The sequence below is a fragment of the Rhinoderma darwinii genome, chromosome 6, assembly GCF_050947455.1.
Source record: "Rhinoderma darwinii isolate aRhiDar2 chromosome 6, aRhiDar2.hap1, whole genome shotgun sequence".
In the NCBI taxonomy this organism is placed as follows: Eukaryota; Metazoa; Chordata; class Amphibia; order Anura; family Rhinodermatidae; genus Rhinoderma; species Rhinoderma darwinii.
The window spans coordinates 123,752,927-123,767,387 of record NC_134692.1 but is presented as its reverse complement, the minus strand read 5'-3'; the positions used below and the strand labels follow the sequence as shown (position 1 = coordinate 123,767,387).

Sequence of the window (14,461 nt, the reverse complement as noted above, 5' to 3'; positions counted from 1 at the left end):
TCAACAGCTGGCCTATTGTTATAATGTTACAATGTTATAAGGTTGAAATGTATGCACTCTGGTATTTCCCTGCGTTTTCACTACAGGAGATCAGTGAGGGAGTTAGATCAGGCTCTGAGATTTTTCCTTGTGGGTGGGACTGACCGGGAATGAGACAATGCCTCCCCCACGCAAGGGATTAGCTGTATCTGTCACAGATGGCAGAATGGGGGAAATTGTGATAGAAGATATGGGAAAAGGAGGTAGGGAAACCTTGAGGCGAAGCACGATTCATGTGGATATGTGATTTTAAGTCTGTTTGCATAAAAGTCATGAAGATATAATCCAAATGGACGCTAGGATGTTAAAATTGACGATATGGAAATGTATAAGAGTGTGCACAGGCGACAAAGAGGTATTGAGGGGGCAAGGGCAGGTGTTACTTCCTCAGGGAAGGAGTCATATGTGCAGGCTGGGGGGAGGGGGAGGGAGGGGCGTGTTTTGACATAACAGAAAAAAGTGAAGTCACGTACACCAGTGGGTATGAAGGGGCTGCTAACCCTTGCCGCAGGTGATTTGAGGGTTTCGTTAGATAAGGGCCGGTTGGCCTTGTTGGTTCTGGCTTATAAGCCGGGTTTTGGTTATGTTATTAATGTTTATACATGGCTTTTGGAAAAAGACGGATCTGACTCCCCGAACTTAGCACGACTTTTAGGCACTTTAGCTCATCTTATACACGGCCCAATAACATGAAAATAGTCTCTTGGAACGTTAAAGGGCTGAGATCCCCACAGAAACGGACCAAACTGTTACGACACATGAAACGATTGCACCCAGATGTGGCCCTATTGCAGGAAACTCACCTTACCGAGCCGGAGTTTAAGTATTTGCAAAAATTCTGGGTGGGGCAGGTTTTTGGCTCGTCGGCAAGGGAGGGTAAGGCGGGAGTTATAATTTTGGTACATAAAAATTTTGTGTTTACACTGGTCTCTCAGGAGCGGGATGACGAGGGCCGTTGGATCCATCTAGTGATGGAGCATGAAGGGGAAACCATCAGTATTCATAATGTGTATGGCCCAAATACGGTAAACACTGGTTTTTTTGGTCATTTGGAAAACCAACTCCAGCAGGATCGCACTAGGTTTTTGATTCTAGGGGGAGACCTTAACACTGTAAGATCTTCAAAGGAAGATAGGAGCGCAGGGACTAGTTCGCAGAGAAATAGAGATAAGATCTTGCCCGACTTTTTAAGACACACGGCCCTAATAGATGTGTGAAGGAGTTTACACCCAGATGCGCGGGAATATACACATTTCTCCCATGTTCATCAGTCATGGTCGCGTATTGATTACTTGCTAGTTAGTGACGCATTATCGCGGCGTTTACGTGAGATAATTGAAGATCTAGCCATTTCGGACCATGCTCCGGTTACCATTACCTTGGCCGACAGTAGCTAGAGGAACGGATTTTATCTGGAGGTTTCCCACCTTTCTGGCAAAGGACGAGGGCTTTATACAGAAGCTTAAGGGGTGGTGGATGGAATTTGATGGGGATAATGTATCACATCGCTCGGAACCGTCATTGTATTGGCGTACAGCTAAAGCGGTAATACGAGGAAAAATCATGCAATATATGTCTAATCTTAAACGTAAGACGACCGAAGGATACAAGGCAGCGAGCGACAGATTACGGTGTGCATACACAGCATTTCTACACTCTCCATCACTGCCATTGGGGGAGGAATGGAAGGAAGCCAAGCGACAGTTTGATCAGTGGTTAGATAAAAGAGAGAGTATTTACCGGTCCCAATTTGATGCCGATTTAATGCGTTTCGGCAATAAAGCGGGCAAATTATTAGCGCGATTAGCAAAAGGGAGGTATGCACCATCGCACATATCAACACTTAGCGAGTCAAATGGGACTTCTACCTCAGACCCAAAAAAAATCAATACCATATTAAGTAAGTACTACCAAGCCCTTTACTCAGAAACACCCATAGATCTCCAAAAAGGGAGGGAATTTTTGAAGGTGAAGTTGCCAGGTCTCACCCAGGAGCAAAATGGTCACTTGAGCGCAGAGATAACATTAGAGGAAGTCTGGAGCGCCATTAAGACCTTATCTAACGGAAAGGCCCCAGGTCCGGATGGATTCACAGGGGAGTTTTTTAAATCTCTGAGAGAAGAAATCAGCCCTACTTGGTGGCATACTATAATATTTTACTAGGCACGGGGGCTTTACCAGCAGAGGCTAAAGTAGCGCATATAAAGGTGCTACCCAAGAAGGGGAAGAATCCTCTTGACCCGGGGTCGTACCGTCCCATTTCGCTGATAGACCAAGATCAGAAATTACTCACAAAAATTTTGGCCAATCGGCTGGCTATGTATCTACCCATACTGGTGGGAAAATCCCAGGTAGGCTTTGTAAAGGGCAGGGCAGCAGTGACAAATCTACGCAAGGTGTTGACTGTGCTAGAAACAGTCAGGCACGATCCCCAGCCAGGAACCAGGCCGGCACTTTTAGCGCTAGACGCAGAGAAAGCCTTTGATAACATACAATGGGAATGGCTGGGGATGGTGCTAGACAAAATGAACATTCAGGGAGACTTCCGGGTCTTCCTGAAGGGAGTCTACAATAGCCCGCAAGCACGTGTTCACTCCTCAGGGTTCCTATCAGATCCCTTCCAATTACATAAAGGAACACGACAGGGTTGCCCCCTATCACCCCTGTTATTCAATCTGGCATTGGAACCTATGGCTAGATACCTGGAGGAATCGGATATGTTCAGAGGCATTCAAGTAGGGTCTTGTGCAGTGAGATTAGCCCTGTTCGCTGATGATGTCATACTTTTTATGTCGAATCCTCAAGAGCATTTAGGGAAGGTTTTTCAATTTTTACAGGAATTTGGGCAATGCTCGGGATATAAAGTCAACATAGCTAAGAGCGAACTGCTGGAGTTGGGCAGGCCATTGCCTAAGACCTTTTGGCAATCATTGGGTTGCGGGATATCACCGGTTGAGCACTGCATTACTTATCTGGGTATCAAAATAGGGAGGGCACCAGACACTTTGTATGGCCTAAATTATCCCCCGTTAATTAAAAAAATACAAGCGGAACTCACTAGATGGGGCCAATTGCCGTTGTCCCTCCTGGGAAGATGCCATCTGATTAAGATGGTTTCCCCAGATTGCTATACCCCTTTCAAACACTTCCTCTATTATTGAAGCATGTGGATGTCTCGAAACTGACGGCTTCATTCACTAAATTTATATGGGCATAGCACTTACCAAGCTCATGATGGGTAAACAAGAAGGGGGTGTGAATTTTCCGAATGCCAGGGGTTATAACGTGGTCTGTCTTTTTCGCCATGTAGTAGATTGGCTTCATGAGACAAGCAATTATTCCAATTTAGATCTGGAAGGGGAGTATGCCTCACCCTGGAACCTAAAAGCTTTGTTACATTGTAGAGTTGCTTCTCTTCCGTGCCGTCTCAAAACCTCCATTGTATTGAGAGATACAGTTCTCGCTTGGAAAGTGGTACGCAAACAGTTTGGGCTACCTCACCTGGTCTCGAAATATATGACGTTAAGCGGACATCCAGAGTTCTTACCGGGAATAGACAAGGGGGACGGAATTGCCTCATGGGGGAGGGTAGGCATGGGCAATGCAGGGGATCTTATGCACACAGAGGAAAAGAGGTGGTTAACTGGGGAGGAAATCACCACTAAACTCAGACACATAGCAGGGAGGGTCAATTTTTTGCAAGTACTTCAGGTACGAGCATTTTGCACCTCCAGGCTCAGGGATGTGAGTAAGGAAGCTACCTCGCACACTCTAGATGAGGTCATGGGTCCAACAACTGGGCGGGCGACCATTTCGGGGCTGTATGGAGCATTGAGAGATGGTTTTGTTCGGCCGCAATCAAGGATTAGTTTTAAAAGCTGGGAACGGTGGACTCAGGATCCAGGTATAGGAGAGATCATACTGGGGGGTTGGGAGACGGTACGGAAGAGTGTGATAAATGAGAGCTGGAGGGAAACCTATTTTAAGTTGATGCATGCAGCTATATATGGCTTTAATATTCTGCCTTCACAATCTTTCCCTGACCGCATTACAAGTTGTCCCAAGTGCAATACACCACTGACGAATTTGTGGCATGGAGTGTGGGGGTGTGTACACACGAAACGATTTTGGGGGATGGTACAGAAATATATTGAGGACCATTTGAAAACGAATCTCCCAATGACGCCTCAAGCGCTACTATTCCATCAGGCGCGGCCGCCGGAGGAAGAGTGTGCTCGAGGAGTGAGATCACCTCCCCTGCTGGTGCACACAATTCTACTGGTAGCCTTGAGATGCCTCCTGAGTAAATGGCTAGAGGCAGACATGCCGGGTTTAGAAATGATTGTGTCGCGGCTGAAACAGTTATTGGTTCTTGAGAGGGTGGTGGTGGAAAGTCGGAAGGAAACGGGAACCAAGAAGCTATTTGATAAGTGGCAAACATTCATAGAATCGCAATGTACAGCAGCCGAAATAGCGGAAATTGTTAGGCCCTTCCAGTACACAAAGTGGTATTGTACACAGCTCTTGGCAGGCACTTTAGGGGGGTTGCAACTCTGAATCAGCTGGGGGAAAAAGGATGAGTAGAAACTTATTGATGACCTAGTCGTGTCGGGGTTGGGGGAAGTCATGCTTTCGGTCCTTCTGAAGATAGACAATTATGCCATGTTCATGTGTTTATATGTTTATGTGTTATGTTGAATTTAATTCAAAGTTAATTCCATGACAGTAGAGTGCTGCGCACTCATGATGTAACTGTTACGTGAAATGTTTGTAAGAAAATGTGAAAACTGATAATAAAAAAAGATATTTAAAAAAAAAAAAAAAATTCTGGTGCAGTTGGGTAATAAATATTTCAGAGCAGATGAGACTATTTTGGAATAAAATGCTAAAAAAAAAAAATATTAAAAAAAAGGTGCAATACACTAATAAATGTGGGCTACTCTCTTTAATTATGCAATTAAAGGGGTTGTCTTGTTTAGAAAACACATTTCAAATACCGCTTCGAGAATTGTGAGTTAATAAGAGGGGTTCTTATTTGGGTCTATCAACTGAGTGGAGAGCGGACACAAAGAACGTCTCCCCCTCTCTCTCTGGAGGACTTGGCACGTCATGTGCATTACACAGACTATACTATCCTTCATATCATTGCTATAGGAGCCACAATACTTCTGTTCTTTGGTAGTCAAAATACACTTTTTTTTTTTGAGCAAGTCAAATAACTACTGAGAGTGTATTAACATAGCTTTAAAAAAAAGATTTGTCTTTTTGGATTCTTAACCTTTAACTACAAAAATATATACATTGCGCATAATCTGAGCAGAACATACCAGTGAACAAAACTGTGTTTGTGCATTACGGCCAGGCCAGCAGCGATTTCGCATGCCATACGCTGCAGCAGCATGATCTCGGTGTCTCCATTCAATTTCTCCTTCTCGTTACTTAAATAGGTCTTCAGGTCACCCTGCAAAAGAAAGCAACATGTCATCATCATCATCTTGTTCATCTGCTCATTGCACTTGAGAGATGCTTAAAAAGCAGCAACTAAATACATTACTTAGATCTAATCAGTCAACAAGGTTATTATTAGTAAAGTTGTACGGCTTAATAGTCTTCAACTCATCAAGTTTCATGTCTCAAATAAGAATTCTTCCTGAACGCACAGCGAGCACGCTTCCTTTTATGGGTAATTAGAAGTTCTTCCCATTTACATCAAATTTTTACCTTGCTGAATTCTGCAAATCCCAGCATAAAGGCAACATGGATGTAGAACGGGGATGTCAGCAGCACAACAAGCACTAGTATCATAATAAACTCCAGCACGAGGTGGCCTTATAAAACACATTCAAGATAAACTTAGGGGAAAGTTCCCAATCTGTAATGTCCACCAATGAGGTTATGCAATGGTCAAAGTTTCTCCTAACTGGAGATACCCCAGGCCACATACAAATTATAATCAAAGCGGAAGAGTTGCCAATAGTAACCAATCAGATCAGAGCTTTTAATTTCTTAACTGCACTAGGAGAAAGGAAACCTTGAAATGGATTGGTCGCTAAACACTACCTTCTTACATGACAAAGCCAAAATATGTTGAAGTTGTTACCTAGCACTATGTGCTGCAGTCAGCTGATGACCAGGCTACATCTCCTTTCTTCTGTGTAGACCAGCGGAGTCACCCACCAGCAGAAACACCAAACATGGACACTTCTAAGTATCTTTTTGTGATAGAAGGTTCCTCTGACCGTAAACTGATCACTGGGTATCCCACTGTTGATACCCCCTCCCAGTGATCATCTGTTAACTTTAGGGAAAAAGGTTCTATTCCAGTGCAATGCCATGGTGGGGGAATGGAGGAACTTAATATAGCGTAAAGATGAGGGTCCTGAATGAGGGACCACCCCCTCCCCACTTCAATTAAATCCGAATTTATTTTTCTAACCCAGGCAATCAATTTAAACGCCAGATCGCAACTTCCAAGCCTGCGGTCGGATTCAACTTTTTTCTGCTTAAATAGTAAATGGGCAAAAGAGCCATTGTGGAGTGTTCCTTTCTTTCACTACTTGCCCCAAGAGCCAAAATATGTCTGCTGTATAGCCTAGCTGACTGAACAAAATATCTCCTCACCAGGACAGAGCCAATAGTAGATATTGATACTCCAACGCCTTGGTAGTTTTCATTCCATATTATAATGTAGTTGGATCTCCATTCCCGCTGCGTAGATGTAGACTCTGCACATGGATACAACACATTCACATACAGCGAGGAATCAATTGTGCATTTGTCCTGTCTGACAGAGCTGTGTGTGTGTTTGGACAAGTGCGTGGCACTGACCGAGCATGGTGTTCTTGGACCAAGATCATTTCAGTTTCCTATAGGGCTGGCCTGCTACCAACAGACTGACTTGTGCAATGCAAGTATGACGAAGTACTACACAAGGACTTGGAAAAATAACCCTCCCAAGTTAAAGTACACGTACAGATAGCGGCCAGGAATGGGTTAACTTACTATACATATGCGGTATCTCTATAAACCTTACAGGAAGCCAGCATCGTGAAAACCTTAGGTACAACTTTTTTTTTTCTGGGGGGGAGTCTATGACTTACAACTTTAGCGTTCCAACGCCAAAAACACTAATAACTGAAGAAATGGTCTGGTAGACTGAATTTGTAAGTCTGGATCCCCATTGAATGGGTCTTGTCTGCATGTGGCATTAATACAACAGACTCCAAACGCTGCGCTGTCCGTATAACTATATTGGCAAATACAGTTCCTGAGCCAAAATCCTTAGGATTGAAGTACAACAAACTTTTAAGGTTCAGGCTAAGGCCTCATGCACACAGAAGTAGCCCTGACTACGGGCAAAGACGGACGCGGAGTATCATCCGAGGGCCGTCTACAATCATGACCACGCACACAAAATGTGCATTCATTTCAATGGTGCCGGACCGCAATTGCAGACCATATAATTACCTGTCCTGAGTGCTTGCATTCCATAATTACGGGCCCCACACGGTCCATGTGAGCCACAGTCGTGTGTATGGGCCTATAGAAATGAATGGATCTGCAATTCATCCGTACTTTTGCAGATGAACTGCCGACGCAAAAACACGTTCGTGTGTATGAGGCCTAACATTTGAAGTCTGAACTCCTCAAAGTATTTTGCATTATAGAATTTCAATACTGTAAAGAATGGATTCACACGTGCAGTTTTGGATCTTACAGGAAAGTTTAAAAAATAAATAAAGATATTATATATATATACACACACACACACATACATACATACACACACATATACACACACACGATGGCTTTCTTGTTTCTATGGACTTCTATTCTAAAAAAAAAAAACGATCATTCTGGATCCTGTTCTATACCAGTACAGAAAAAAAAAGGAACCTGCCTCATTTTTGCATCCTCATGCATCCTGTTTTAGCAAAACATTTGTCAAAAAAAATTATTATAACAGTCCCTTTCTACATGATGCAAAAAACATGGTGTGAACCTAGCCTTATTATCAGAGTTCTCATCTTTCCTCAATGGGGTTAAAAAAAAAAAAAAAAAAAAAAAGTCTAATCTTTTTGCAGCAACTGTGGCTTTTGCCACTAGATGGCAGCAAACAACTGCTTTCAAATAGAACAGTGACTTTTTTTTATTTTTTTTTAACCTGTTTCTTTACAGACCAATCAGCAAAATATAATGAATGTTGTGATAATATAGGATTTGCTAAACCTTCCCTATACACCAAATAAGCTCTGGAAATGTTGCATTGGCGACTTATAGGGTATATCCCTAAGTGGCAGATTTGCAGATGGATGGGACAGTTGCAGAAATTTCTGCAACAAATCTGCTGTGTGTGAATACACCCTAAAGAACAGTTAGTCATTAGTTGCTAATAAACTACAGAAAAAGTTTCCTTAAAACATTGGAGCCACAAGGGAGCTGCAAACATAAAAACAAAACCCCTCCAAATACTGTAAAATTATGTGATATTTTGCCATAATCTTAGCCCCACTGCACACACCACGGCCCTAATCATGGTCCATGATTACAGGCACGGCCTGCAAGCGTCACCTGCATTTGCGGGCCGTGTTCCCATTATAACGTATGGGGACACGGTCTGTAAGTTCGAAAAAATAGGACGTCCTATTTTTTACGGATGCTTCCTACGGCCCAGACACCTTCCCGTAAATATACTGGAAGGTGTCCGTGGGTCATAGAAATTAATGGATTTTGATCCACAAATACAGTAATTGTGGATCAAAATTACGGTCGTGTGCACGGGGCCTTTATCCTCAGTAAAGCTACTCTTCGTTCAATGTGTGAAGCCCCAAATCTACTGGATTTGTCAAATTCTAGGAAACTAGCGCAAAGAGAGTCAATAGGTATAAAATCCTGCTGGTTAATCCCAATTTTACTAACGCCTTAAAAAAACATTCTACATTAAGGTGTGAATAAAGTGACATTACAGCCACGTCACTGCCAGTTAGAATCCAGGCAACACAGCAAATAAAAGGCAATGTGTTCATACAAAGGCTTAAACCCTAATGCTCAGTGTACAGCTCCATTCCTTCCAGCCCTGGTCTTAGCTTAGCAACCCTGCCCTGCCAGAGAGCTTGTGCGGATTTCATATCATTAACTACAATGCTAGGCCGGTTTCACACAAGTGTTAGGCTGGATTCACACGAGCATGTTACGTCCGTAATGGACAGAACGTATTTCGGCCAGAAGTCCCGGACTGAACACACTGCAGGGAGCCTAGTTATGTACGACGCTAGGAGTCCCTGCCTCTCCGTGGAACTACTGTCCCGTACTGAAAACATGATTACAGTACGGGACAGTTGTCCTGCAGCGAGGCAGGGACTCCTAGCATCGTACATCACTATGATGATAGGAGCCCGGCTCCCTGCAGTGTGTTCGGTCCGGGACTTGCGGCCGAAATACATTCTGTCCATTACGGACGTAACATGCTCGTGTGAATCCAGCCTAATAGGGGCTCAGTTGGTGCCCGTATTACGGCTGAAAATCCCATCCCAAAATCCAAACCAGAATCTGCATGTGATACATGCAGACTTTGCCATGGATTTCACTCTGCACAAAAATGAGAAATTCACTTCAAACCAAAAAAGAAATAAAAAACATTTGCAACAAACCGGGCACGCTCTTTATTTTAAAATCCACAGCATGCCCTCAAATCTGCAGATTTTTTTTTTCCCATTGTGTATGTTTTTTTTAAATGTTACTTTACTTTAGTCCGCTGCGTGTGCACATGTACTAACGGGCCTTCCCATACATTTCTTTTGGCAGATCTCCGCCCTACTTTTTCAGCCTTTGTAGCGTTTTTTTTTTTGGGGGTCATTTTGCACTGGTGTTTGAAGAGTTAGGCTTTGTTCACACGACGCTCAAAAAAACAAAACCCGACGTGTCAAAAAATGCTAGTGTTTTGTAAAGTGCTTTTTAAAATATAGGCGTTTTATGCACGTTTTTTGGCACGTAAATTGGACTATCGTTGACAATGAAAATTAGGCATGTTTTCGGCACCAAGAATTGGCGACACGCTTTTTTTTTCTTTAAACAGCACGTTTTTTTAACACGCAAGCATAAAAAACAAACAAACGTGTCACGTGCACTACAATGAGTTTTTCCATTACCACCAATGGGAAGCTTAAAGCATGCGGTTTTGCCGCATTTTATCGGCGAGTAAAATGCGTCTAAAACGCGTCACACACAGCGTAAACAAGGCCTAACATTGGGAACGTAAACAGAAAATGTCAGGGGAAAAAACACGCCTTCTAGAGCATTAAAAAAAAAAACTACAATAAAAAAAACAAAAAAAAACAACAACCACTGTTGCTGAAGAAACGGTAGAAAACACCACAAACAAAGACGCTTCGTTTGTAGACCTTTTTTATATTGGACTATAGACTTAAAACGAACATCTGGCTGCGGCGTTTTAGCTATAAAGAAAATTTTTATTGAAAACACTTCGCGTACCAGCCTGAAGCGATCTGTCTGTTGACAGATGTGTTTAAAGACTTATTCCCATCTTATAACGTGATGGCATATTGATAGGATAAGCCATCACGTTATTATCGGTGGGGGTCCGATATCTGGGATACCCACTAATCTTGAGGATGAAGTGGTGCCTGTGTCCCTTATGAGTGTTTACTGCACAGCGGCGCTTCAGGCCACCCACCTGTGTAGTGGACTGCAGCACAGCCCTGTTTACCTGCAACTGTGCGGGGGAAACCAGTGGAGGGGACTCCGTTAACCCCTTCCCTCTTTGGCCACTTTTGACCTTCCTGACAGCCTCATTTTTCAAATCTGACATGTGTCACTTTATGTGGTAATAACTCCGGAATGCTTTTACCTATCCAAGCGATTCTGAGATTGTTTTCTCGTGACACATTGGACTTTGTTACTCGCAAAATTTGCCCGATACATTCAGTATTTAGTTATGAAAAACACAATTTTTCGCAATTTAAATGTATCTGCTTTTAAGATAGATAGTAATGCCACACAAAATTGTTACTAATTAGCATCCCCCATATGTCTACTTTAGTTTGGCATCGTTTTTTGAACATCCTTTTATTTTTCTAGGACGTTACAAGGCTTAGAACTTTAGCAGCAATTTCTCACATTTTCAAGAAAATTTCAAAAGCCTATTTTTACAAGGGGCAGTTCAGTTGTGAAGTGGCTTTGAGGTCCTTCAATATTAGAAACCTCCAATAAATCACCCCATTTTAAAAACGGCACCCCTCAAAGTATTCAAAACAGCATTTAGAAAGTTTCTTAACCCTTTAGACATTTCGCAGGAATTAAGGCAAAGTAGGGGTGAAATTTACAAAGTTCATTATTTTTTTCCCAGAAATTCATATTGAATCCATTCTTTTTGTACCACAGAAGGTTTTTACCAGAGAAATGCAACTCAATATTTATTGGCCAGATTCTGCAGTTTTAGGAAATATCCCACATGTTGCCCTAGTGTGATAATGGACTGAAGCGCCGGCCTCAGAAACAAAGGAGCACCTAGTGGATTTTGGGCCTCCTTTTTATTGGAATATATTTTAGGCACCATGTCAGGTTTGAAGAGGTCTTGTGGAACTAAAACAGTGGAAACCCCCCCAAAAGTGACCCCATTTGGGAAACTACATCCCTCGAGGAATTTATTTAGTGGTGTAGCAAACATTTTGACCCACCAGTTTTTTTGCAACATTTTTTGGAACTAGGCCATGAAAATCGACATATTTTCAAATAAAATGTAGGTTTAGCCATTTTTTTTTCCATTTCCAACAGAACTAAAGTAGAAAAAGCACCACAATATTTGTAGAGCAATTTCTCCCGAGTAAAACAATACCCCACATGTGGTCATGAACGGCTGTTTGGACACACGGCAGGGCTTAAAAGGGAAAGCGCGCCATTTGGCTCTTGGAGCTCAAATTTAGCAGAAATGGTTTGTGGAGGCCATGTCACATTTGCAAAGCCCATGAGGGACCAAAACAGTGGAAAGCCCCATCAAGTGACCCCATTTTGGAAACTACACCCCTTGAGAAAATTATCTAGGGGTACAGTGAGCATTTTGACCCCGCAAGTGTTTTACAGAACTTATTGAAAGTAGGCCGTAAAAATGAAAAATCGACATTTTTTCAAAGAAAATGTAGGTTTAGATAATTTTTTCTCATTTCCACAAGGACTGAAGGAGAAAAAGCACCGTAACATTTGTAAAGCAATTTCTCCCGAGAAAAACAATACCCCACATGTGGTCATAAACATCTGTTTGGACACACGGTAGGGCTCAGAATGGAAGGAGCACCACTTGGATTTTGGAATGGTTTCTGGGCGCCATGTGACATTTGCTGAGCCCCTGTAGTACTAGTACAGTGGAAACACCCCAAAAGTGACTCCATTTGGGAAACTGCACCCCCTGAGGAATCATCTAGGGGTATAGTGAAAATTTTGATCCCAAAAGGTTTTTTGCTGAATTAGAATTAAGCCATGAAAATGAAAAATATTTTTTCCCAATAAGTTGTAGTTTTAGAGCAACATTTTTCATTTTTACAAGGAATAGAGAAGAAAAAGCACCCCAACATTTGTAAAGCAATTTCTCCTGAGTACGGTAACACCCCATATGTGGTTCTAATCAGCTGTTTACATACAGTGAAGGAAATAAGTATTTGATCCCTTGCTGATTTTGTAAGTTTGCCCACTGTCAAAGACATGAACAGTCTAGAATTTTTAGGCTAGGTTAATTTTACCAGTGAGAGATAGATTATATAAAAAAAACAGAAAATCACATAGTCAAAATTATATATATTTATTTGCATTGTGCACAGAGAAATAAGTATTTGATCCCTTTGGCAAACAAGACATAATACTTGGTGGCAAAACCCTTGTTGGCAAGCACAGCCGTCAGACGTTTTTTTTGTAGTTGATGATGAGGTTTGCACACATGTTAGATGGAATTTTGGCCCACTCCTCTTTGCAGATCATCTGTAAATCATTAAGATTTCGAGGCTGTCGCTTGGCAACTCGAATCTTCAGCTCCCTCCATAAGTATTCGATGGGATTAAGGTCTGGAGACTGGCTAGGCCACTCCATGACCTTAATGTGCTTCTTTATGAGCCACTCCTTTGTTGCCTTGGCTGTATGTTTCGGGTCATTGTCGTGCTGGAAGACCCAGCCACGAGCCATTTTTAATGTCCTGGTGGAGGGAAGGAGGTTGTCACTCAGGATTTGACGGTACATGGCTCCATCCATTCTCCCATTGATGTGGTGAAGTAGTCCTGTGCCCTTAGCAGAGAAACACCCCCAAAACATAATGTTTCCACCTCCATGCTTGACAGTGGGGACGGTGTTCTTTGGGTCATAGGCAGCATTTCTCTTCCTCCAAACACAGCGAGTTGAGTTAATGCCAAAGAGCTCAATTTTAGTTTCATCTGACCACAGCACCTTCTCCCAATCACTCTCAGAATCATCCAGATGTGCATTTGCAAACTTCAGACGGGCCTGTACATGTGCCTTCTTGAGCAGGGGGACCTTGCGGGCACTGCAGGATTTTAATCCATTACGGCGTAATGTGTTACCAATGGTTTTCTTGGTGACTGTGGTCCCAGCTGCCTTGAGATCATTAACAAGTTCCCCCGTGTAGTTTTCGGCTGAGCTCTCACCTTCCTCAGGATCAAGGATACCGCACGAGGTGAGATTTTGCATGGAACCCCAGATCGATGTCGATTGACAGTCATTTTGTATGTCTTCCATTTTCTTACTATTGCACCAACAGTTGTCTCCTTCTCACCCAGCGTCTTACTTATGGATTTGTAGCCCATTCCAGCCTTGTGCAGGTCTATGATCTTGTCCCTGACATCCTTAGAAAGCTCTTTGGTCTTGCCCATGTTGTAGAGGTTAGAGTCAGACTGATTAATTGAGTCTGTGGACAGGAGTCTTTTATACAGGTGACCATGTAAGACAGCGGTCTTTAATGCAGGCACCAAGTTGATTTGGAGCGTGTAACTGGTCTGGAGGAGGCTGAACTCTTAATGGTTGGTAGGGGATCAAATACTTATTTCTCTGTGCACAATGCAAATAAATATATAGAATTTTGACAATGTGATTTTCTTTTTTTAAAAAATATAATCTCTCTCAAAATCAGCAAGGGATCAAATACTAATTTCCTTCACTGTATATGGGAGCATTCAGAAGGAAAGTCGCGGTATTTATCTTTTGGAGCGTAGATTTTGCTGGAATCATTTGCGGACAGCATGTTGCATTTGCAAAACCCCTGATGTACCAAACAAAAGTGACCCCGTTTTAGAAACTACACCCGTAAAGGCATTTATCAAGGGGTGTAGTGAGAATTTAGACTCCACAGGTGTTTTTCAGAAATTAATACGCCGTGGATGGTGCAAAGTAAAAAATTGCAATTTTT

At 42.5% G+C, this 14,461-nt stretch overlaps 1 protein-coding gene across 1 annotated transcript in view; it reads right to left on the bottom strand.

Moving 5' to 3' along the window:
• The window catches only part of LMTK2 (lemur tyrosine kinase 2), an 88,861-nt gene that overhangs the window by 27,987 nt on the left and 46,413 nt on the right, over positions 1-14,461 (bottom strand). Inside the window, exon 7 of the mRNA XM_075830260.1 lies at positions 5,367-5,500. Coding sequence (XP_075686375.1) covers positions 5,367-5,500 — 134 coding nt within the window. The remainder of the gene's footprint in view (positions 1-5,366; positions 5,501-14,461) is intronic.